Raw genomic sequence first — 25927 nt, 5'->3', positions numbered from 1 at the left:
AGAGTGAAAAATTTAAGGGGGTCTGAATACTTTCCGTCCCCACTGTATATATATATATATATATATATAAATATATATATATATATATATATATATATATATATATATATATATATATATATATATAAAGAGAGAGAGAGAGAGAGAGAGAGAGAGAGAGATCGCTATACATATATGTGTATAGATAGATAGATAGATAGATAGATAGATAGATAGATAGATAGATAGATAGATAGATAGATAGATAGATAGATAGATAGATAGAGATCTATATATAGATATATCATAGTTTGTGAACTCTATAACTTTCAAAGTGGTTAACTGGCAATTGCTCAGTCATGCAACACTGTGTGCAAATTCAATTTCTTTTGGTGGTATTTAATCACTACTGGGTTTTTTATTTTTTGTTATATAAACAAGTTTCTGTTCTAAAATTTTGCAAACAGATTTCTTTCTTCATAAATTTAAGCCAAAATGTAGTCTGCTACCTTTCTTTGATAAAAAAAATAATCCAAATCAGTGTATATTATTTTGTTTGTGTGAAAGTTATTGAGTCTACAAACTATAGTATATATATTTGAAAACTGGTTAGTCCTGATGTACTGACAGCTCATTTCTTGAGAGTAGATATTTCTACATTTTTTTTTGCAATAAGAGTATAATCTCATGCTCATGCAATTGAAAACCCAATGTATGGTACAGCCCTATTTCTGAAAAAAAAAGATATACCTGTTTTAGCATTTAAAGCTGAACTCCAGACAAACTCCAGACAAACAGATAAATACACACATGAGATACACATGTGAGCGCTGTTTTACCTGCCAAAAGATTTCAATTTCTGTCTATCCAGTGCTAAAATTTACATAGTTCTACCCTTATCCCTAACTAGTTGTAGACCTGATCTTTATCTGCGGTGGTTTCACTTTCACTCACAGGCCTCCCCACCATCCTTCGATTGGACAGTGAAAGGAGAAGCAGCGCACTGAGGAGTTCATCTGTGCTATCTCCTCCTATCAGTATGCCCTGCAGCATATGTGATTGGCTCCTTGTGCTGATCCCACCACTCCCCGCCCCCTGAGCTTAACTGTACAGACTGCAAGAGACCGATACTAAGTCAAATACAGGCGCTGCTTGCATATAAAAATACATTTAATGACGTATTAATGATATCAGAGCTGCATTAATTTATGCCTTTTATATCTGCCAGGAGTTCAGCTTTAACATACATGATGGAACACTTGTACATGACAACAGGAGAAAATAATTGTGGATTTATTTAGTTTTTTTAATTTCCTATGTATGGTGAGGTTATGCTTATTGTATGCCTGGAAAAAATTGTTAATGTATAAGAAGATTTAGAAGGTCACAGCGATAAACCGCTTTTATAAAGTGTGCCCCTGGGTAAATTTTGTAAAACTTTAAGAAGATTAAATCAATACAATAAACACTAAATACAATATAATAAATATCAAAACAATAAACAGCTTATATCACTTATAGAGGATGCAGCTCCAAGAGAAATTGATTTGCATAAAAAGTAATTTTTTACAAACCTTTTGTAAAATATATATATAATGAATATATAGATTGTTGGCAGTGTACATGACTTTTAACCAAACATAAAAATTTTAAAGCAAAGGATTATAGGAAAAAAAGATACTTACTTTCAAAATCTCTCTCATCTCCAGGACTTAATCCACTAGGGGAGACGGAAGAGGCCGCAGTAGACTTGGTGAAGATACCACTAATGAACTTCAGCATCTTCCTGTCCCTAGCTGCAGATGACTTGGCCTTGTCCCCAGTAGGAGATGCTCCCTCCTTCCCTAGTTTCTTCAAATCTTCAGGTAGTAGGTCTAGGTCACTGTTGTCCACTGTCCTACTTTTTCCCTTTCTAAATGCTTTTGGGTCACATGAGGATGGAGACAACAGGTTTTTTCCACCCCCAGAAAGTTTTGGAGTCTCTGCTCTTGGGCTGCTTTTTGTGGAGGACTTTGAACGACTTTTACTTCCTTCATTTTCAGGCCAGGACAATCGGTTGGAGCCACTTTTTTGGCTTAGACTTTTTTCACGGGGCTCAGATTTTTCCACTTGACTTTTAGAGGCCTTGGTGAGTTTGAGAATTCTACTCCCTTTTTCTTTAGATGGTGTTAATAGAACAGGAGTTATCTTTACTTGCTCAGGAGGCCCAGACAATCCTGTTAATCCTATTATTGGAGTACCTGGAGCTTTGGTCTTGCTATCCACTTGGGAGTTGTTCTTCTGAGATTCTCCAGACCTGTCTGGGCTGATTAAGAGGGACACAGTCACTGGTGCTTCACGATATGGTGTCCCAGGTTGACAGGGTACAGGCAGAAGTGGGCTGGATGGAGAGCTGAAGGAATATCTGGGCCCTGAAAAAAAAGTAGGACTTGAATGCTGCCGAGGGCTTCCGCTAAGCCGATTAGGAGAATTCTGAAGAAAGTAGTCAGAGGTGACACTAGTACTGATCCACATAGCATTCTGCCTGTGAAACAATCTTTCATGACGCTTACTCTTTCCAGGATCGTCACTGTCTGGGGTGAGATCTTCCTCCTCACCATGCAAAGAGGTGGATACATCACCACAGGGTGAAACGGACACGACAAGCGTAGATTCTCTAGTCTTTTGTGTGGTTGATGTTAGCTTACTGGGGCTTGAAGTTTTGTTTTCTATCAAGGTAACGGGCCTATCACTAGTTGCTTTGCCACCTGGAGATTTAGTCCCAATATTCTGTGCTCTGGCTCCTGGATATGTCCCTGTGCCAGTCACTGGAGCTTTTGTAGTAGATGAAGGTTTATTTCTAGGGGCTGGTGTTGGTACCATGTCACAAGATAAAGTCACTGGTTTAGTAATAATACTTGGGGCTTTAACTGGTGTGACAGTTGTTGCTCCAGTAGGTACAGTTTTGGATGCTGTAACAGGTGGTTTTGCTCCAGGATATGTGCCAGTATCTCCACTTTTTGTTGCTTTGCTTCCTGTAGACTCTTCGCTACCTGCCCCTGCAGTTGCTGTCTTAGCTCCTCTTGCAGCAGTTCTCGCAGCAATTATTTTGGCCTCACTAGGCTTTGCAGCAATTACAGGGGCTCCTCCAGATCGGGATGCAGAAAACAATGCTGATGCAGTGCGGGCAGCACTTATTGGAGGAGCTGTAACACGGGGTATGCTGGATGACACTACACATGGTTTGTCAATATTTTCAGAAACTTTGTTAGGCTTCTCCGTAGAAACTGGTAAAGCACTTGAGTGTGGTGGCGAGTCAGATGATACAGCTGGCACCTTTATTGCCTTTAAACTGCGACGGGTAATTCTAGATTCAGTAACTGGTTTCTCGGGGCTGACACCCTCAGTGATTCTGGCACCAGACACTGGTGTTAAAGGACTGCATATTAAATCCCTGGACACATCAGTATCCAGTGCTGGTCTTCTGATGAGAGATCCTCGAATTACCCGCACTTCTCCAAAGCGAAATTCCCTTTGACTAAATGGCACTGGAGCACTAGCTGTTCTGTTGTCTTTCATTGCTGGTGCTGGAGCTCCTGAAGATTTGGTGTTTTGCACAGAAGGGTCTCCACTGCTTGGTGCACCTGTGCGATTGTATCCCTGTACTGAAGCTGCATTACTTGCTGTGTTAGAACTCTTTTGATCCTGTTTCTGAGTTGTAGCACTTGATGACCCTGTGTCCTTATCAGTTGGTGCTGGTACTGGAATACTAGATGCCATAGTATTACTCTTTACCTCTTTGGGGATTGAAGGTTGAGATTTCCCAGTGGCTCCCGATGTTTCAGTTGCTAATGGCATTGGTTTCTTTGTTGTACATTCTGCACTGGCAACTGTACTAGAGCAAACTTCTTGAGGCGAGTGACTCATAATACTTGATGTCTCAGGGGTCGTTGCTGTTTCTATTGTAGTGCCATTAATATTAGCTGAAGCATTTCCTTCTCCCGGTAGTGTAGAAGATGTATCGCTTTTGTGTTTGGCTCCCATTTCCAAACCTGCGGAACTGGCAATTCCTGTGGCCTTCTCTTTAAGCACCGTAGCAGTGCTATTTGCACATTCTGCTTGCTTTGGAACCAATGTTTCAGCTTCAGATGGGACAGATTTTGAAGGAACTGGTGGTGGTGCATTGTTAGTACCTGAAGTCACCTTTGCTGTAACACCTGTCTCCACGCTGCTGTTAATCACAGGTAAACTGGCTTCTGTGGTGGACCTTTCTTTTCCTCCACTCACCCCGGAACCAGAAGAGGGCCCTCCCCATGCCCAGACATCAGAAAATTCCCTATCCAGAGATAGGCAATGGGCCAATCCAGGGGTGCTTCCAAGAGAGGGGGTGTCATGTCTTCGGTATACTTCAGTGCTCTCTGATTTTTTGTCCTCTCCTACAGCCTCTAATTTGACTAGGGTCAATGAGATGTGGTAGGTGGTCCTGCGCTGAAGGGTGGCTCCTCTGCTCATGGGTCCCCTGAGTGAGCAGCTTGCAAGGATAGCACGGTCTGCAGAATAGTCTGCCTGATGAAAGACGGTGCTGGTCTAAAATCAGCTCAACATATCCATCATCTGATGAACCACCTCCTCTCCACACAGGTGTCCCCACAACATATATCCGATGTACTGACAGAAAGCACACACCCAGAAATGACAGCAACCGGCTATCTGCAAATAATGCACAGCAACAGAGGGAGACAGCAACCGTTCAGAGGTGAGACCTCATTGTTAAAAAGCATCACTGCACTGGCTCAGTACTGCATAAGGCACTGATGCTGCTGCTTCCGAGAGCTCCTTTGTAATTCAGTCCCATTGTTTTCCAGGTGAAATGTTAGGTGGCCAGGTGACACCATAATCTTCTGTGTCCTCCACAAGAACAAGATGCTTGCAGTTTCTTCAATGCAGCAGCAGTCCCTGAATTACATGCAGGTTACAGTGATTGGAGACAGGCTTGTCACAGATATCCATTCACAGAGACACAGCCAGCTATTCTTCTGCCTCCTCCAGCGTTCGAGCTGCCGTTTAAAACGAGCACTTCAATTTTGCATCTCATAGGAAGAGTTTGTAAAGGAGGGGGCTAGGAAGTGGTGTAATCGCAGAATAATATGCCACCCAAGCGTGTTATAAAGACTAGCAGGACTCACTATTCATGGTATAGGAATAGGAGGAGCTGTGATTGCTGCTTGTTACACCCACACCAAAACCTGGGTCCTCAGGATTGTCTGATTTATAGATCAGCATTTCAGCTTATTATAAAAAATGGAGGAAGTACATTTTCAGACCATTTTTAATACATTCTGTCATTTTAATTCAATTAAAATTTTAATTCATTAATTGGTTTGAAAACGAATTTGAAAATATATCAGCCTAATCCCACCCTCCGTTCAGTCATATTGCTATTACTCAAAGCAAATCTTTTGTAGGACTACAGAAGCCAACACTTCCCCATCTGCTAGTGGCTGCAGCACTACATGTCCCTGCAAGCTCAGACAGTTAGCACCTCAAAGATCATGAAAACCATTAGATTATTTTAAAACAAAAGATTTAAAGCTAAATAGAACTTTCAGAATTTTTTTAGGCTCCATCAGCACCTATGCAGGTGTGACATTGCACGTGCATTTTTGCGCCTTGCGTTTAGGGCAGTCCATTAATTTTAGTAAGCTGCCCTATGCGTGAAAATTGCATGAAAGAAGTGCAAGCACCTTTTTAAACTTGCGTTGCACCAAAATGCATGATATTTTGATGTGTTTTGGAGTGCGAAACCACATGCACATTAGCAAGGTGCGATAGGGTGCTATTAAGAATGAAAAGGTATGGGTTTTTTTGGGTATTGTGGGAATGCCTGCCTGCATTTTGCCTGCATCGCACAAATGTGAACCTAGCCTAAGAGGCTTAATTAACTAAATTAACAGTTGTAATCAGCCTAAAGTGATTCTAAACCTTAAAGTAAAAAACAAAAAAACAAACGTGTCATACTTACATGCTCTGTACAACGGTTTTGCGCAAGCAGTCCTTATCTTCCTCTTCTGGTTTGCGCCACAGGCGCTCCTGGCCAGGGCCGCGACAAGGAGGGAGGCTGACCTGGGCACTATAGTATCATGTGGGATGGGGGGGCACCATAAGGAGATTGAGGGGGAGGGTATTTGTGTTGTGAGGGGGAATTTGGGGGGGGGGGCTGCAGGGGGTAAGAGTTGTTCTAGGAGGGGAAATGGGGAGGGTGAGGGTGCTAGGAGTAATGATTCAGGGGGTTTGTGTTGGGGGGGGGTGTTGGAATAGGATTTGTGCTGGGTGGGAATATTTGGGGGTTTGTGCTAGAAGAGGTGATATGGTAGAGGGGGGAAGGGGATTTGTGCTTGAAGGAGAGCATTTTTTTTCAGGGGGTTGTGCAAGTAGGGGCAATTGGGGGATATTCGTGCTAGGAGGGGGATGTGGAGTAGGGGGAGGAGAGGATGTGTACTTGGAGGGGAAATTTGAGGTGGACTTGTGCTAGGAGGGTTGATTTTTTTTTCAGGAATGGGGGGGAAATGTGTGCTGGGGGGATTTGGGGGATGGAGGGGACATTTCAGCAGGGGGGGATTTATGCTTAGGGGGTAAGCATGCAGATTAGTGCCCAATTTTCTGGGGGGGGGGTTCTGACACATAATGCTCATACACCTGGGGGAGAGAGGGGGGTGGTGGCAGTTTGTCATGTTCTCCTTGGGCTCTAGGTGACCTTGTCCTGACACTGCTCCTGGCTTTTGTGTCCCCCACTCAGCAAGCCGCTTGCTAAAGGGGGATACTCATGCAGGCTCACTACTGAGCCCCGCTGTGTGTGCTCACAGACACACACAGTGGGGCTTTGCCCCACCCCTCGCTCCATCGTCATAGGATTTGATTGACAGCAGCAGGAGTCAATGGCTCCCCCTGCTATCAATCTGCCTGGTGAGGAGGGAGAGCACAGAGAGTGTGGCTCAGTCCCGCCAACTCCCTCCTCACTGGCTGTGATTGACAGCAGCGAGAGCCAAACGCTCGCTCCCTCATCATAGGATTTGATTGACAACAATGGCTCCAGCTGCTTTATCTCAGCCATTCAGGAGTCCTGGGAGAGTCGCTGCTGTCTGCACAGAACTGAATCGAGATCGGGCTCAGGTAAATATAAGAGGGGTCTGGACAGGAATCCTGGATACAGAAGGATTTTCTTACCTTAATGCAGAGAATGAATTAAAATGGTTGGCTGAATGTTTTTTATCATCATGCATTCTATGCATGAAGGTGAAAACCCTTCAGTGTGCAGCTCCCCCCGCTAATACTTACCTGAGCCCGATCCCCATCCAGCAATGTCCACGAGAGCAGAGGCTCTTCCAGGACTCTCTTTCCTGATTGGCTTAGATATAGCAGTGGGAGGCATTGGCTCCCGCTGCTGTCAATCACAGCCAGTGAGGAGGGGGCGTGACTGAGCATGCATGAGTGTCCCCAGAGCAAACAGCTTGCTCTGGGGGCACTCTGCAAAAGGGAGAAGGCATAAGCACTGGCAGGGGACCCTTGAGGAGAGGACCATGGCTGCTCTGTGCAAAACTACTGCACAGAGCAGGTAAGTATGATGTGTTTATTATTTTAAAGAAAAAAAAAACAAGGCTTTAGACCACTGTAAAAAAAAACTAGTGTTTGTTAACCCCCCCCCCAAAAGCACAGTGCTTCTGCTTTGTCAATTGACCCCCTGTATTACCTGAAACACCTGGCAGATCCTGCCAGTTTCTACCCTCACCCCTGTAAGCTGACCACGATATATCAGGCCTGACACCGTCGTCAGAGTATGTGCCTTCATCATACGCTGCTATCTGCAGGTCTCCCTGTGTCTCCCTCTGTCCTCCTCTTCCCTCCCCTACCTGCCTGTCAGCTCTCACTAGCGCTGCCCTGCTCCTCTCCCCACTGCTTTAAAACTAACTTTATTTATAAAGCACAGGCACTAGGATACAGGTTTTTATGTGACAGAAGGGATGATCTAATGATCAGTTAGTGGCTTAACAATTACTTTAAGGATTTAGAACTACTTTATTACTTCCATGAAAACAAGTTGTTCAATGCCATACAGTTTGTTTTCTTTCTAAAGTATATACAGCCTGAGTAGACAGGTCTTTCCCAGGTAGACAGGTCTGGCTTGTTCCTTGCTGAAACATATATCATATATATATATATATATATATATATATATATATACCTCTGCAAAAAAGACCACTACCTGCGTTGCGTTAAAATGCACACATGTTGCACAGCTTAAATCTATCTATAAATGTATGTATCCAGTTATAATTTATGCATTTAGGAAATAATTTAGACTTTTTTAAACAATACTACTGAGCTGGCCAGAGCCAGCTCAGTAGTAATCTCTGGAACTGACCATTATCTGGTTGAGCAATGGAGGCCAACGGAAAGGTCAGACAATGGGGGCCAACAGATCTGGGGGGAAAAGGCTATAGGCGGGCTATAAAGCCTCATTTGATCATTACTGTCTTCTTTGTGATAAGACCGCCCTAGGATCCTCTTCGATAGTCATACACAGGAATGCTTGTGCCATCCAGGCATTCCAGTTTATTATTTATTTATTACAGGTACTTATATAGTTTATGACCAAAGCTAGGCTGAAAGTCTTCACAAGATGGTCATGAGTCTTTTTTGCTATTAGAATCAATTCTGTTATGCTGTATGTGGTTGCTGATGGGTGAATCCTGTTTAAAAGTTTGGTACCCCTACACTGTGTGAATCAATAGAAACACACAGCCCACAGCCTAGGATGGTATATCATTCACCTGCTCCAACCTCCTCCTTCTCCCCTCTCTTCTCCAAGCTAACAGATTGGTTGAAAACTGCACTATCTACTGTTAACTCATTTTTGTGAAGACTGGAAGTTCAGGGAAACAGCAATGAAAGAGCAGTAGCCAGAAACATTAAAAACTGTAAACTGCAAGTGCTGGGGTAAGAATTTTAACAAATAACTTACTGGGGAATGTTACATATTATAATGTGCTCAAAATCTTAAGCTATAAAACGATGACGGTTTATTATTACTTTAATTTTTAGTTTTTTTAGTAACGTGTACCTTTACATATTGCATTAATATCCCAAATTTCTAGGATAAAGAACACTGAGTGGGACTTCATCCCAGGCGGCTAACTGAGCTTTGCAACAAGGGATGTTTTCAGTTGGTGTGCTCGGTCTTCATTCACTTTTGCCATAAATTAAGCTTTTGCTGCATTACTTAGTTGCAGATATAAAATGTTTCTATAGGAACCACAGCCAGCCGGCACTGCCCTCGGATGCTAAAGCACTTTGAAATTGGTCATGTACAATACAGCATAATGCTATAGAAAATTAGTATTGCACAATTGCAGGGCTATGTCAAAAAGCAAAACATGTGTGATTGGACTCTGATGGAAGTAGCCATTCAACAGATTATGTCGGTCATACTAGTTATAGAGCAGTGGTCCATTTTCACCACCCAGATCTAGTACGTATACATTGCAAGCCCATTCACACAGGTGTTGTGCTGCTTGTCAGATTCCATTTCTTCTGTACAATGCTAAATGCTGTGTATAGCCAGTTCGGTTCTGCCTATACCTAATACCAACCCATGGCTTCAATACTTACTGCAGTAGGAGCTTCCATTCCAAATAGATCAAGGCTGGGCTTTATAGCCTAGGAATGGGTTAAAACATGCACCTCTCAAAAATTAATGGAAATTGAGGAAGTGATGCTGAAACCTGACAGACTTTTCTGTTTTCTTAATTTTACCTCTTTATTCAGTTGTCATGACAACCAGAGTGCTGAAAGTGTTGCAAACAGCAGGAATAATTAACCATAGGGGTGTTACACACTAATGGAGGAAATGCGTAGTAGTTGGGATTCAGAATGGAGAGGATGTCTCATGCAAACATAAAGAATCCTGATCTGCCATTTGTTAGACTATTAATGGGCTGTGTCACCTGTCTTTTCTGTTCACCAGTCCAAAATAATCTACAGTACTCTATTGGTTAAACAGCCTGACTTCCCAGGAATCTGGGAGTCACATATTATTACTAACATTAGTATTTTTAACCTCTTTCCACCTGCCTTTTTTCAGCCCTTTAAGAGGAACTTGTTGCTGGAGGCATTTCCTGGGCTTCCCGATCATGTGATCACCTTGATTGGCTGTGACAGTAATCACATGATCTTACCGGCATAATTTTTGGTATGTGATTGGGAGCTGTTGGTGACAGCGCAGTCCCCGTGCTGGGGGCTAGCAATTGAGTGCACTGCCAATACAAAATAGGGTATGCTTATATGTGGCAAAACAGATTAAGGCCCACCTCTGTCTTGTCTTTGGAAGGGGTTGGGCATTAAATTAAGACTAGAGGCATAACCTTTTTTTTGGATAGAGTAAGGGAGAGTTGAAGCCCTGTCAGCTTTGTTTTGACATATGGGCCCCATTGGGGAATTCTCTCTTCACTTCCTGTCCCATAGCCAAAACAGGAGGTGGGAGTAAACCTCTGCAGGACAGGCAGTGAATCTCCCTAATGGGGACACAGGCACTCTATCAAAAATGTTTTAAAAAATTGTCTTTAGTTATACTTTAACGCTAATAATATATATAGTCAGGTCTCCCTTGCCAATACAGAGGCTGCCAGTCTCAAGCATAGTTCTATGCACACCGACAACACAGTGTCATTTAGGGCAGCCATTCTAAACCTTTTCAACATAGAGGAACCCTTGAAATAACTTTCTGGTCTCAGGGAACCCTGCTAGAAAATTACCATATCTACAACTCATGATACATTAATGTAATGACCAGTGCTTCTGACACATGTGGAATAATTACCCCCTAACAGATAGCTAAAAAGATCAATGATGTCAAAGATCAATGATGTCAGTAGGAACTTATCTGTCAGGCAAGAATTGCCCTTATTAACCTCTGGAGGAACCCTAGGGTTCCATGAAACATTAGTAGGGGATGTCTTTTTAGAATTTTTTGCTGACTAACTTGAAACAGAAGAGGGGTTCAGGGGTTCAGGGATCGGGATACTTCAAACAATAGCAAAAAATATTAGGAGGACAGCCTCTCATTAATCTTCTCTAAGCAGCCTTTCTTGGGGGTAACAGGGGGTGACCAGTATATCTAGTACTATGTAAGAGCACTCCCAATGCCTCTGGCACTTAGTTCCCTTCTAGCATATGCACACCCAGGAGTCCACAGTAAGGTCTTTACTCACAATATCCCAGGAGCTGTCTGTCACCCAGCATCCACAGGTAGATCTCCAGTGAGGGAAAGAAAAGATCCTTCGCCAAACCTGGACTCCAGGGTGATGCCCTCCAGCAAAAAATCCTTTAGTAGTCTTCTCCAGGTCCTCAGCTCAGCACTTGCTGAGGCCCAGACTGCAATTTCTTGTCTTCCAGGGGCTGCACTTACAGGGGAACTGGAACCCTCTCTGGAGGGGAAAGAACACTCTGAAAACGCCTCCCAAACATTTATCACTTCCTTAGACACATTCTGGACATCTTCTTCCAGGGATGGGCTGAGACATGATAAACCTTCACACTAGCCATTTGACTCACCCTGGCCTATATTCTGGAAACTTCTTACAGAAGCAGGTGAGAGAAATCAAACACCCAGCTTGGAAACCTTCATAAGACTAAAAATAATAGACCACTGCTCCACTCACCGCAGTGAAGCCTAAAAATACTAAACTTAGCCTAGCAATTTAACCAGAGGAGGGTGCTTCATGTTATTTGTAAAAACAATATTTACAGCCAGGTGCCATGTTTTTTCACTCTCATTGGCTTTTCATGCTGAAAATAATATCTGTTAAAGCTGAATTCCAGGAAAACAGCTAAATATACAGATGGCATACATATCTGGTAGCTCTTTTATCAGCCATTGGATTTGCATTTTTGTCCATTTAGTCCTGACATATACACAGCTGTTAAACACAGCACAGTCCTTGCAGGTCTTGTCCTTCCCTCCAGCCTGTGACTCAACAGTAAAAAGTGGAATTGTAGATTGATAAGTTGATCATCTCTCTGTCACTCAGCTCTCTCCTTTTATGAGCATACACATTGTAAGCACATAGGTATGCTACCTCTCCTTCTGCCAATTTAAGTTGTGCTGTACAGTAGACTATAGGAGGGCAATTTATAATGTGTGTACCACCTAATATACATATATCATATGTATGTACATATATATAAGGTGTACAAAACATATACCATATTTATCGGCGTATAACACGCACCGGCGTATAACACGAACATTCATTTTAAAAGGGAAGTTTCAGGAAAAAACTTACATTTTAATTAAGGAACTTTGAAGCAAAATAAGGGTCAGTGCCCATCTGCAGCCTCACCATTGCCATTAGTGCAGCCTGATTAATGCCCATCTGCAGCCTCACAAGTGCCATCAATGCAGCCTCATTAGTCCACATCAATGCAGCCTCGCCATTGCCATCAATGCAGCAGCCCCACCATTGCCATCAGTGCAGCCTGATCGATGCCCATCTGCAGCCTAGAGGTGACATGGAGGGGGGGCGGGACGAGCGCTGACAGATTACATACAGTGAGAATCTCCTATGATAGACAGAACAGTGGTCCAATGGCGGCCCAGGAGACGGGAGTTCCTATTACAGGGGCCGCCAAGTAAACAGGAGATTCTCACGTTATGTAATCTGACGGTGCTCGTCCAGCCCCCCTCCCTGTCCACTCCGAGGCAGCTAAAACTGAAGTATTGGCGTATAACACGCACGCACTATTTGCACCCGATTTTCATGGTGAAAAAGTGAGTGTTATACGCCAATAAATACAGTATATCCAGAAAGGACAAATCCTTCCTATCACGTGGCGATATAAAGTGACATGTGCTTAAAGATTAATATGTGCAAAAAAATAAAAGATAAAATTATATATAATAGGAAGAAGATATATATGTATGTATAGAGATGCAATCAATAAATAACATCAGCTGATGTTAATAATGCCCATCAACCAACATTGACAAGCTGTGTGATAAATATCAAAATATAAACATATAAACTTAATATAACTGCTGTGTGTGATATCCAATAATAAACCAAAAAATTCATTATTAAAAATAAGTGTCCATATAAAGTGACATAGTGCTTCCTTCACTTAGTGAAAGTTTTTTCCGAAGGATAAGCAGAAAACGTGCTGGCAAAAAGTGACTGTGCTCCCCTCTTGTGCTTTCACTCACCAGAGCGCTTCACCCCTGCAGGGGTACAAGCATGAAGTATAAATGATGTGATCCCGATCACAGAGTTGCGATATCCCCCGGGTTCCCAGCTTCAGGGCAAAAGATCATCAACGGGCGGAAGGGAAGGAGACTCCAGTGTCTCCCCTCTGCAACGTAAATCCCGCCCAGGTATCCGCATATATGTGTTATAAAAAAGAGGAAAACACGATCCACATAGCGTGATTCCGTATAGCTACTTTTATTAAAGATTAGATATAAACAAATCCAAGAAAGTTAAAAAAGTTTAAAAAAGCAGGGGAGAGGGAGCTCACTTGCTCACATACTCTCCGAGCGTAATGGGGAAGCAACGGTCTCTTCACTTGGAGCTTGCGTTCCACCGATCGTGTATCAGAAACCAAAAATCCCGGATATGACGTAAGAGCGTATCAAGTTAGTCCCGCCTTACGCGTTTCATCATACGGACATTATCTGAGGCGTTGCCATCTTGATACATCACACGTCTTATATTAAGGGTGTACCTGTCACTGCGGCCGATCATCTTGGTGTGTGCCGCTAACGAGCACTAATCAGATCGAATTAGAATTTTCATATATTCACTACCAGAGATTCTAATCTTAATGGTAATACTCATCTGGTGCCACCTGTCGGTGAAAAGAAAAAACTACTCACACATTACAGACTTAAATCCTCCTTAAGCGCCTCCTGGAGGATGTGCATGTATAAAGCGGCAATGGCAGGGATTTTTGGTTTCTGATACACGATCGATGGAACACAACATCTGGATTTTTGGTTTCTGATACACGATCGGTGGAACGCAAGCTCCGAGTGAGGAGAGCGTTGCTTTCCCCTTACGCTCGGAGAGTATGTGAGCAAGTGAGCTCCCTCTCCCCTGCTTTTTTAAACTTTTTTAACTTTCTTGGATTTGTTTATACCTAATCTTTAATAAAAGTAGCTATACGGAATCACGCTACGTGGATTGTGTTTTCCTCTTTTTATTAACACATATATGCGGATACCTAGGCGGGATTTAGGTTGCAGTGGGGAGACACTGGAGTCTCCTTCCCTTCCGCCCGTTGATGATCTTTTGCCCTGAAGCTGGGAACCCGGGGGATATCGCAACTCTGTGATCGGGATCACATCATTTATACTTCACGCTTGTACCCCTGCAGGGGTGAAGCGCTCTGGTGAGTGAAAGCATAAGAGGGGAGCACAGTCATTTTTTGCCAGCACGTTTTCTGGTTATCCTTCGGAAAAAACTTTCACTAAGTGAAGGAAGCACTATGTCACTTTATATGGACACTTATTTTTAATAATGAATTTTTTGGTTTATTATTGGATATCACCCACAGCAGTTATATTAAGTTTATATGTTTATATTTTGATATTTATCACACAGCTTGTCAATGTTGATTGATGGGTATTATTAACATCAGCTGATGTTATTTATTGATTGCATCTCTATACATACATACATATATATATCTTCTTCCTATTATATATAGTTTTATCTTTTATTTTTTTGCACATATTAATCTTTAAGCACATGTCACTTTATATCGCCACGTGATAGGAAGGATTTGTCCTTTTTGGATATATATGTTTTGTACACCTTATATATATGTACATACATATGATATATGTATATTAGGTGGTACACACATTATAAATAGCTATATATATATATATATATATATATATATATATATATATATATATATATATATATATATATATATATATATATATTTTTTTTTCACATAGTTCCCTATTTTGTTCTCTACACTTTGATTGGGTTTCACCTAGGTGGAACTTTTTTATAGGGAGGCAGCAGTTATACACATCCTAAGCGCGGATTCCTCTGACTATCTTTATAGGAGGGCAATGCTAGACCAAATTCAGGTCCTTACACTGCTCAAATTTAAAAAAAAAACTACATGAAATGATGCATTAATCAATTGTATTGCAATAATAGTGTAGCGCACTACCCCCGTAGGAGCTGCTGGGTAGTTCATTCCTTTTCGCCAGTGTGGTTCTGTTACCCCCCTTCCTTGAACTAATGACACAGCAGACAGTTCAAAACAGTTAAACATGAAACTTTATTCTTTTCCCTTGGTGCCTAGCAGAAAAGAATGTGCAATATGTACAGTCTGCAACCTCAGGAAGTATGAGCTGCCTCTATAATCTTTGGTTCCTGTAATGGTAGTTATAACCTTTTCCCTGGACGAACCAACAACGCCTCTCTGAAAGACATCTTGGGGCTCAGATTTTTAAGAAGTGCTAGGCCTCACCTGCCCATCTTGACTTCCGCAATCCTCCCTGGTCGGTTCAGGAAAATTCAGAGATAGCTCCGATCTACCGCATCCTCTTGACAGTCACTTCCTGCTCCGCATGTTCAGAACCATCCCACACGGTAATGTCTGATCCATGACTCCTGGAGATTTTTAAGTGTCTTTAGCAAATGAACCATCCAGCGCTGAGGTCTCTGAACCCTCAGGCCTTCAGGTTCATGATCTGGGGCCATCCAGCGCTGAGAGCATTACACCCCCAGGACTTCAAGCCTGGACCCCTAAGGGTCACATTCTGGCTGCTTCTCTGGATTACATTCCCATCTCCAGCCACCTCCTTTCCCACATGGCACGTTACTTTCTTCAACCAGAGTGGAAGAGCTCCTGAGCTGCACTAACTCTTTCATGCTGTCTTCTTCTGCAAATCTTTTCCCATCCACCACTTGGAGCATGTGACCCACAGTTTATATGGGCCTGATAGCCCCTGCCCACTCAAATTAATGATTGGTTCAGGGTAGCCCATACAAACTAACTGCATCCTGTTTCCAAACCACCTTCCCTCCAGCACCTCTCACTGGAAGAACAGGGCATCACTCCTAACAGAATACAGGTGGTCACACCCCCAGTTCTACTCTGTCACTTCTCCCAACCAAATCAAATCCAACCAGGCTTAAACCAACAGGGTAATGCACTGTAAATTTCACCTAACACTAACCTTCACCTAGTTAGCACACACCTAAGTAGGTGGGCGCTACAATAGTGATATTGCTAGGCCCACTCTCCCACATCTACTTGGATCTACAGGGATTATAAACCTTCCTACCTGCACCTTGTGTTATTTACCTGCATAAGATGTGCATTGATCATGTAGTTCAATGGTGTCATTTGTTGCCTTGTACGCACAGTGCAAGCTTAGGGGATCCTACACCCAGCAGTCACTCACTTGTTAAAATCACTGTCACTACTCCTGTCAGTCTTGGAACAGAAGGAAGGTGCCCAGATCCCTACAATATACCATTGCAAAAAAAACAGCTGCCCCTCCCATCCACCCCTAGTCCAAGCCCTGCCTAGAGGAATCGATCAGCAATGACACTACAAACTGGGTAAGACTAACCCTAAGGTAAGACAAACAAACAACACAGGGAATATAACTACACTAATACCTAGTTAAAACAATGAAAACATTTGAAAGTGTAAAATACCTTTAAGAAGATCCAAGATTTTACCAACAGTGACACTAATTGGTTAACTCTCACACCATGGTATGGTACAAATCACTGAGCAATGTAAATGGACAATGGTTTCATTCTTGCCTAGGATGGAGTTATGAGAGAGGAAACTCTGTCTATGTCAATACCCTGAAGAGCTGGAAGCAGCTGGAAGATTTATTCTGGAAATTTCCATTAGGTTTAAAAGCAAAATGGAAATCAATATAATACTCATAACATCCAATCAGGTTTTGGTTTGCATTTTCTAACCTTCTCTACAGAAATGAATCCCATTAGTTACTATGGCAATAGTTTCACAATGTCTTCCCTCCAGACATTTTATGTCAGTTCAGATTAAAGCAAAATAGGCTGTTGGCTTCAACTTTTGAAGAATTCCAGGTAAAAATCACAATCACAGGGTTTTAATTATATGCCTTCCAGATGTGCTCAACAGTTTTGCACTAGAAACCATGCTGATAGGGGAATAAGGGGAATACAAAGACACTAAATTTTAAAAAAGCCAACTTCCCTACGCTACGAACCTTGCTAGAAGGCATAAATTGGGATAAAATCTTAGGAACAAAGAACACGGAGGAGAGATGGGTTCGCTTTAAGAGCATATTAAATAAGGGCATTAGCCAGTGCATTCCATTGGGTAATAAATTTAAAAGAGTGAACAAAAGTCCTGGATGGCTTAACTCCAATGTAAAAAAGCATATAAAAGCAAAGGAGAAGGCCTTCAAAAAATACAGGGTTGAGGGATCATCATCAGCATTCAGACTTTATAAAGAATGCAACAAGAAATGTAAGGGTGCAATTAGGGCAGCTAAGATGGAACACGAAGGACACAGCGGAGGAGAGCAAAAAAACCCCAAGAAATTCTTTAAGTATGTAAACAGTAAAAAAGGAAGGACAGACCATATTGGCCCCATAAAGAAGGAGGAAGGACATCTGGTTACAAAGGATGGGGAGATGGCGAAGGGAATCGAGGGGCTTTAGTAACCAAAACTGCAGTGCTTATCCTCATGACACGTCACAGAAAGCACGGGCATGGCTAACAGAGGACAGAATTCAAATTAGACTTGGGAAACTTAACGTTAATAAATCACCGGGATCGGATGGCTTGCACCTGAGGGTACTTAGGGAACTCAGTCAAGTAATTGCAGGCCATTGTTCCTAATTTTTACTGACAGTCTACTGACTGGAATGGTACCAGCGATTGGAGAAAAGCCAATGTAGCACCAATATTTAAAAAGGACCCAAAATACATCCCTTGGAATTACAGACCAGTTAGCCTAACATCAATAGTATGCAAGATCTTAGAGGGGTTGATAAGGCCCTATATACAAGATTTTATTAATGAAAACGGTATCATTAGCAGTAATCAGCATGGATTCATGAAGAATCGTTCTTGCTAAACCAATCCATTAACCTTCTACGAAGAAGTGAGTTGCTATCTAGATAAAGGAAGGCCCGTAGACGTTGTGTATCTGGATTTTACAAAAGCATGTGACAAGGTTCCCCATAAATGTTTACTGTACAAAATAAGGTCTGTTGGCATGGACCATAGGGTGAGTACATGGATTGAAAACTGGCTACAAGGGCGAGTTCAGAGGGTGGTGATAAATGGGGAATACTCGGAATGGTCAGGGGTGGGTAGTGGGGTCCCCCAGGGTTCTGTGCTGGGACCAATCCTATTTAATTTATTCATAAAAGACATGGAGGATGGGGTAAACAGTTCAATCTCTGTATTTGTGGATGGTACTAAGGTAAGCAGAGCAATAACTTCTCCGCAGGATGTGGAAACCTTGCAAGAGGATCTGAACAAATTAATGGGGTGGGCAACTACATGGCAAATGAGGTTTAATGTAGAAAAATGTAAAATAATGCATTTGGGTGGCAAAAATATGAATACAATCTATACACCAGGGGGAGAACCTCTGGGAGAGTCTAGGATGGAAAAGGACCTGGGGGTCCTAGTAGATGATAGGCTCAGCAATGGCATGCAATGCCAAGCTCCTGCTAACAAAGCAAATAGAATATTGGCATGCATTTAAAAAGGGATTATCTCTAGGGATAAAGCGATAATTCTCCCGCTCTACAAGATTTTGGTCCGGCCATACCTAGAGTATGCTGTCCAGTTCTGGGCACCAGTCCTCAGGAAGGATGTACTGGAAATGGAGCGAGTACAAAGAACGGCAAAGCTAAAAAAGGTCTGGAGGATATTAGTTATGAGGAAAGGTTGCCAACACTGAACTTATTCTCTCTGGAGAAGAGATGCTTGAGAGGGGATATGATTTTAATTTACAAATACCGTACCTGTGACCCCACAATAGGGATACAACTTTTTTGTGGAAGAGAGTTTAACAAGACACGTATCCACTCATTAAAATTAAAAGAAAAGAGGTTTAATCTTAAACTACGTAGAGGGTTCTTTACTGTAAGAGCGGCCAGGATGTGGAATTCCCTTCCACAGGCAGTGGTCTCGTCGATAGTTTCAAAAACTGTTAGATAAGCACCTGAAAGACCACAACATACAGGGATATACACTTATAATCACACACATAGGTTGGACTTGATGGACTTGTGTCTTTTTTCAACCTCACCTACTATGTAACTATGTAATAGCCAACATAAACAGTTTGCTAATCCACATCTAGCAACTAATAGCTGACAGTGATCTAATTAACAACCTAGACTAGTGTTTCTCAACTCCACTCCACAAAGCGCCCTAACAGGTAATGTTTTCAGGATTTCCATTATTTTGCACAGGTGATTTTTTCAGGATTTCCATTATTTTGCACAGGTGATTTGATCAGTTTCACTGCCTTATTAAAGTGGAGTCGCCCCCCTCCCCCCCCCAAAAAAAAAAAAAAAATATGAGTAATGTGCTTAAAAAAAAATTTAAAAAAACATTTGGAGAAAATTTTTTTTTTACTCACCTTTAAATGGCTGTTGCTAGGGGGTCCCTCGTAGTCTGCCTCCTTCGGTGCCTGGGCTGTTGACATCACTTCCCTCGGCGCAGGAAGGGAGATCGCCTCTCCCCCCTCCCTCTTGTCAATCATCTGGGACACGTGACCGGTCCCAGATGATTACGAGGCCAGTGACAGCACGCGGCTCGCGCATGCGCAGTGGGTGCCCACAGTTAAAATGCCGGCGCCGCCAAGCAGAGGGGGGGTGAGCAGGGCTTCGATCCCCCGCATCGCTGGACCCTGGGACAGGTAAGTGTCCGATTAAAAGTCAGTAGCTGCAGTATTTGTAGCTGCTGACTTTTATTTATTTATTTTTTTAAATGGGAACCCCACTTTAATTACCACAGCCATTTCATCTGAGGGAAATCCTGAAAACATGACCTGTTGGGGCGCCTTGAGGACTGGAGTTGAGAAACACTGACCTAGACAAGCCTAGTTGACTCAGGTCATTGTCATTGTCCACCGAGACCTTCGGCACCAGTATTCAGGAAGACCCTGGGCTGTCCAAATCTTATTAACCAGCTTTCTTTTCACATACAGTGGGGAGCACAAGTATTTGATACACTGACGATTTTGCAGGTTTTCCTACTTTCCTACATGCTTTCCTACTACAAAGCATGTAGAGGTCTGTAATTTTTATCAAAGGCAATCTTCAATTGTGAGAGACAGAATCTAAAACAAAAATCCAGAAAATCACATTGTATGATTTAAAAAAAAATTAATTTGCATTTTATTGCATGACACCTATTTTATTGCACAATCACCTACCAACCAGTAAGAATTCCGACTCTCACAGACCTGTTATTTTTTCTTTAAGAAGTCCTCCTGTTCTCCACTCATTACCTGTATTAAATGCATCTGTTTGAACTTGTTACCTGTATAAAAGACACCTGTCCACACACTCAAACAAACAGACTCCAACCTCTCCACAATGGCAAAGACCAGAGAGCTGTGTAAGGACATCAGGGATAAAATTGTAGACCTGCACAAGGCTGGGATGGGCTACAGGACAATAGGCAAGCAGCTTGGTGAGAAGGCAACAACTGTTGGCGCAATTATTAGAAAATAGAAGACGTTCAAGATGGCGGTCAGTCTCTCTCGGTCTGGGGCTCCATGCAAGATCTCACCTCGTGGGGCCTCAGTGATTATGAGGAAGGTGAGGAATCAGCCCAGAACTACCCAGTAGGACCTGGTCAATGACCTGAAGAGAGCTGGGACCACAGTCTCAAAGAAAACCATTAGTAACACACTACCCCGTCATGGATTAAAATCCTGCAGCTCACGCAAGTTCCCCCTGCTCAAGCCAGCGCATGTCCAGGCCCGTCTGAAGTTTGGCAATGACCATCTGGATGATCCAGAGGAGGATTGGGAGAAGGTCATGTGGTCTGATGAGACAAAAATAGAGCTTTTTGGTCTAAACTCCACTTGCCGTGTTTGGAGGAAGAAGGATGAGTACAACCCCAAGAACACCATCCCAACCGTGAAGCATGGAGGTGGAAACATCATTCTTTGGGGCTGCTTTTCTGCAAAGGGGACAGGACGACTGCACCGTATTGAGGGGAGGATGGATGCGGCCATGTATCACAAGATCTTGGCCAACAACCTCCTTTCCTCAGTAAGAGCATTGAAGACGGGTCGTGGCTTGGTCTTCCAGCATGACAACGGCCCCAAACACACAGCCAGGGCAACTAAGGAGTGGCTCTGTAATAAGCATCTCAGGGTCCTGGAGTGGCTTAGCCAGTTTCCAGACCTGAACCCAATAGAAAATCTTTGGAGGGAGCTGAAAGTCCATATTGCCCAGCGACAGCCCCGAAACCTGAAGGATCTGGAGAAGGTCTGTATGGAGGAGTAGGCCAAAATCCCTGTTGCAGTGTGTGCAAACCTGGTCAAGAACTACAGGAAAAGTATGATCTCTGTAATTGCAAACAAAGGTTTCTGTACCAAATATTAAGTTCTGCTTTTCTGATGTACCAAATACTTATGTCATGCAATAAAATGCTAATTAATTACTTAAAAATCATACAATGTGATTTTCTGGATTTTTGTTTTAGATTCCGTCTCTCACAGTTGAAGAGTACATATAAAAATTACAGACCTCTACATGTTTTGTAAGTAGGAAAACCTGCAAAATCGGCAGTGTATCAAATACTTGTTCTCCCCACTGTACATCTTCTCTGTATGCTTCAGGTTGGCAGAGACCCTGATGGCTTCCTTGACTGTTAAATGTAATAATGTCCTCTTGCATTATATAACAGGAAATCTTCCTAATTGCTTGTAGCTCCCTCAAATGCCAGGGCCCATAGTCAGTAGGCAAGAGGCTACCCTGCAGTCCCCTCCAAAAGCCTCTGTCCCAGTTGGGTTTGTCACAGTATCATTTTAGTAATGTTCTTAAATGCTGTATAACTGGTATACCTGTCACACTCACTTTTTATATTTGCCATGGCAACATGGAAGCTTCTATGCAATTTCTCACATCTTCGTATCCCTTCCCGACAGCAGCTTTCAATACACTTTGGGCTCTTTTAGACAAGGAGTAAAGCTTACCGCCCTCTGAAAAGTGATCTGCAGTGGATTGATTTTCACAGGATTATATAGCAGCTGTTGCATGCGTTCAGGAGGCATTACTGCAGCCTCCTAAAGCCTGTTTTTAAATTTTTAAAATTACATTTTACACTGTGAATTTGCACCATAACTGTGAGCCAAACATTTGATCTCAATAGGCGAGTTTGAGAGGCAGTGCCGCCTGCAAGACTCTGCAGTCCGAGTTAAAACTGCCATGGTTGCTAAGCAAAGCATCACTGCCAAGACATGTGTAGAGCCCTGTCAGAATTCTGGTGGGGGTTGGTAAAACGGGGTTCCTGCCCCCCTGGCCACCAGTGTAAAAGATCCCTGACACTACGGCTTCTCCATGCCCCCTCCCCTTTTAGAATCTGCCAGCTGACTTATCCAAAAGACCTTTTTACCCATATTAAGCCTGCTGGCTATGGTTTGTAGGCTGTAGAGTGCATTATGATTTTAGGAAAATTCTCCCAGGCAAAACTGCACATAAGTCCTCATGCACATGGACGTTTTTACAGCCGCGTTTTTTAGCGTTTTTTACAGCTTAAAAACGCCTGTCTATGTTAGTCTTTGGATTCATGCCCACCTAGACGTTTTTGAGCTGCAAATGGCCTAGGCGTTTTTAAGCTGTAAAAAAAACCCAGGACCAGTGCGTTCCAAGCCGCGGCGCTAGAGCTGTAAAAACGCGAAACGCGGAAAAACGCGCAAAAACGCTAATGCAAAACGCGGTAAAAATCGCGTTTTTAACGCCGGTTTTTCCAGGCGTCGAACCTAGCTTTACAGCTCGTTTTTTAAAACGTCCATGTGCATGAGGGCTAAATGTGTTGGGACTACAAATCATGAACCAGCAGAATTCACCCAACACTCAGTAGAGGTGAAGCTGAACCTTATCCATATTGAGAATATGTTCTATATAAAAGTTAATACTAATACAGTAATCTGGCAGCAATCTGTTTTTTTTTTTTTTTTTTTTGCATACATCACTCAAAAATACAGTGCTATTTACAATGCTGAAGTTCAAAGAGAATTATGAGAAGCTAAGAAGCCAAAAAGTCAGCCTTTGATCCATAGTTATGAAAAGTATTTCCTTCTGCCTTCATGTTTCTGTTTTATTGCAGATGAACATATGAATGCTTAATTAAAATGGTACAATGCAAAAGAAAAGCTTAACCAAAAAACAATTAGAATGCCAGGATTTTGTTTAGGATAAATAAGGATGGATATTCATCCATCATCACTGATAGTTTTACTGCAAATTAGGTTACCCTGGCAAATACTGAATGAGAATCTATTACTGATTATCCCTCTAATGGTAAAATGTGTGTATGAGATTTAGGCCAAACCATGTCCAGTAAAACATTTTTCTCTAGTTTAATAGAGTGGAGAAGGGATAAATACTCTGTCAGGTTATAACAGCCACCTGGGGCTCCATTAAGGCTCATTTACACTTGCTTCAAAATGTGGCATTGGACACGCTTTTTTGAAGCACTTTGAATGCCAATCAAAGCACCTGTCACTAAATAAAACGGTAAGCTTACAGTCCCGTTTTCATGTTGTGTTTGCTTTGCTTCACAAATTATACCCCATGTTGCATCCCACTGGTGCTTCAAAGCATCTTCAAAGCCTCCATAGAAGTCTATGACAAAGCTTGCTTATAGGGTTTGTAAACCCTCGTTGGTTATTTTTAGTAAAAATAACAAACATTCCTATACTTACCCACTCTGTACAATCGTTTTGCACAGAGCAGCCCTGATCCTCTTCTTGGATTTTCCATCGGCGCTCCAGGCCCCTCTTCTTCATCGGGTGCCCCAATGGAAATCTGCTTTCCATGGGGGCACACATGCGGGCTCGTTCCTGAGTACCAATTCTGCATCCTTTGACAGCGGGGCTCGGCCCCGCCCTCTGCTCCTGTGTCACTGGATTTGATTGACAGCAGCTGGAGCCAATGGCTTCTGCTGCTATCAATCTGTCCAATGAGGAGAAAGACAGTGGTTGGAGCCGCTGCACTCATGCACATCGCTGGATCGGATCTGGCTCAGGTAAGAAAAATGGGGGGTTCTGAGGGGAGCTGCAGCATAGAAGGTTTTTCATATTAATGCATAGAATGCATTAGGGTGAAAAAACCTTGAGGCTTTACAACCACTTTAACCTCCTCCCACCCGCGCTATAGCTGAATGATGGCTACAGCGCGGGCCTTAATTGCCAGGAGGGCAGCATGAGCTGCCTGTGTGCCCCCTGTGGGGTGCACGCGGCGCTCTCTGTGATCAGCAAATCAATGAGACTCGACTGATTACAGATCGGAGTAAGGGGCCAATCCCAGCCCCTTGCCATGTGATCAGCTGTCAGCCAATGACAGCTGATCATGTGATGTAAACAGAAGATCGGTGTCATGAAGCTTGGAATACTTAAGTATTTCTCCTTTGATTCTACTATACAGTGGGGGGGTCTTTTGCCCTGTTTTAAGGCTAACCCCCTCCAGACGGCTCCATGGTCTGGAAGGAATGCATTGTTCTGTGTTTGACTGTTTGTTTATGTACTTTAATTACCCCCTGGGGCTTCTCTGTGTCATTACACATATCAGTCCTCCTATTCAAGCTATCGGACCATACCCTGCTGACCCTGTTTCAAGTCCTCATTTGCATGGCCAAGAGGACCTAATTGAGGACTAAAGTGTACTTTACAATTGACCAATAGGAAAGTGGTTGTTGGGGGCGGGGTGTTCAAACTGCTGTGTATAAAAGTGTGTTGTGTGCATCCAATAAAAGTGAGATTCCTGTTTGAACTTACATACAGCCTGCCTGGTGTTTGTTCTGAGCTATCACAACTGGATTTGAATGGCACATAGCTGTAGTTCGAATCACGGAGCATCAGATGACCGAACCATCAGACATTGCAATGTGCAATCTGATTCAATAGCCGCAGAGGAGTGTCGGGAGAGTGGAATCGAGCGAGCAGGGGCTCGTTACAATCGGTAATCTGCTTTTTTTCCCCCCTCACACTGACAACATGAGGAAAAAAAAATGATCACCGGCTTCTGACAGATGGACATCAGTCCCAAACAGAGAGAGGCACTGCTGCAATGAAGTGCCCTCCAGTGCCACCTGCCAGTGCCCACTAGTGCCACCTACAGGTGCATATCAGTGCCGCCTACCAGTGCCCACTAGTGCCACCTACCAGTGCCACCTATCAATGCCCACCAGTGCCACCTATAAGTGCCCATCAGTGCTGCCAACCAGTGCCCATGAGTGCCTCATCATCAGTGCCACCGAACAGTGCCTACCAGTGCCTATCAGTGCCACCTATCAGTGTCCTTCAGTGCCACCCATCAGTGCCCTTCAGTGCCACCCAACAGTGCCCATCAGTGCCACCTCTCAGTGCCCACCAGTGCCACCTCAAATGTGCCCACCAGTGCCACCTATCAGTGCCCATCAGCACAGCCTATCAGAGTCCATCAGTGCCCATCAGTGCTGCCTCATCAGCGCACATCAATGAAGGAGAAAAATTACCGTTTTCAAAATTTTATAATAAACTGTGAAACTCTTTTTTGTTTTTCAAAATTTTCGGTCTCTTTTCGTTTTTTTAGCAAAAAAATAAAAAACAGCAGTGATTAAATACCATCAAAAGAAAGCTCTATTTGTGGTAAAAAAAATATAAAAATGTCATTTGGGTACAGTGTAACATGACCACGTG

At 42.9% G+C, this 25927-nt stretch overlaps 1 protein-coding gene across 3 annotated transcripts in view; it reads right to left on the bottom strand.

Moving 5' to 3' along the window:
- AGAP2 (ArfGAP with GTPase domain, ankyrin repeat and PH domain 2) overlaps positions 1-25927 on the bottom strand; it is a 466034-nt gene that overhangs the window by 309834 nt on the left and 130273 nt on the right. For 2 of the 3 annotated variants that reach the window (XM_073613742.1, XM_073613743.1), the window contains exon 1: positions 1665-5161. The exons of the other annotated variant lie outside the window; for it this stretch is intronic. In XM_073613742.1, the coding sequence (XP_073469843.1) occupies positions 1665-4470 (2806 nt within the window). In that variant the 5' untranslated portion in view covers positions 4471-5161. Of the gene's footprint in view, positions 1-1664; positions 5162-25927 lie in introns of those variants that run through there. 3 annotated transcript variants of the gene reach the window in all.

Source organism: Aquarana catesbeiana, linkage group LG02, assembly GCF_042186555.1.
Source record: "Aquarana catesbeiana isolate 2022-GZ linkage group LG02, ASM4218655v1, whole genome shotgun sequence".
Classification (NCBI taxonomy): Eukaryota; Metazoa; Chordata; class Amphibia; order Anura; family Ranidae; genus Aquarana; species Aquarana catesbeiana.
The sequence above is the reverse complement of the archived record's forward strand: the minus strand, read 5'-3'. Positions and strand labels throughout refer to the sequence as shown.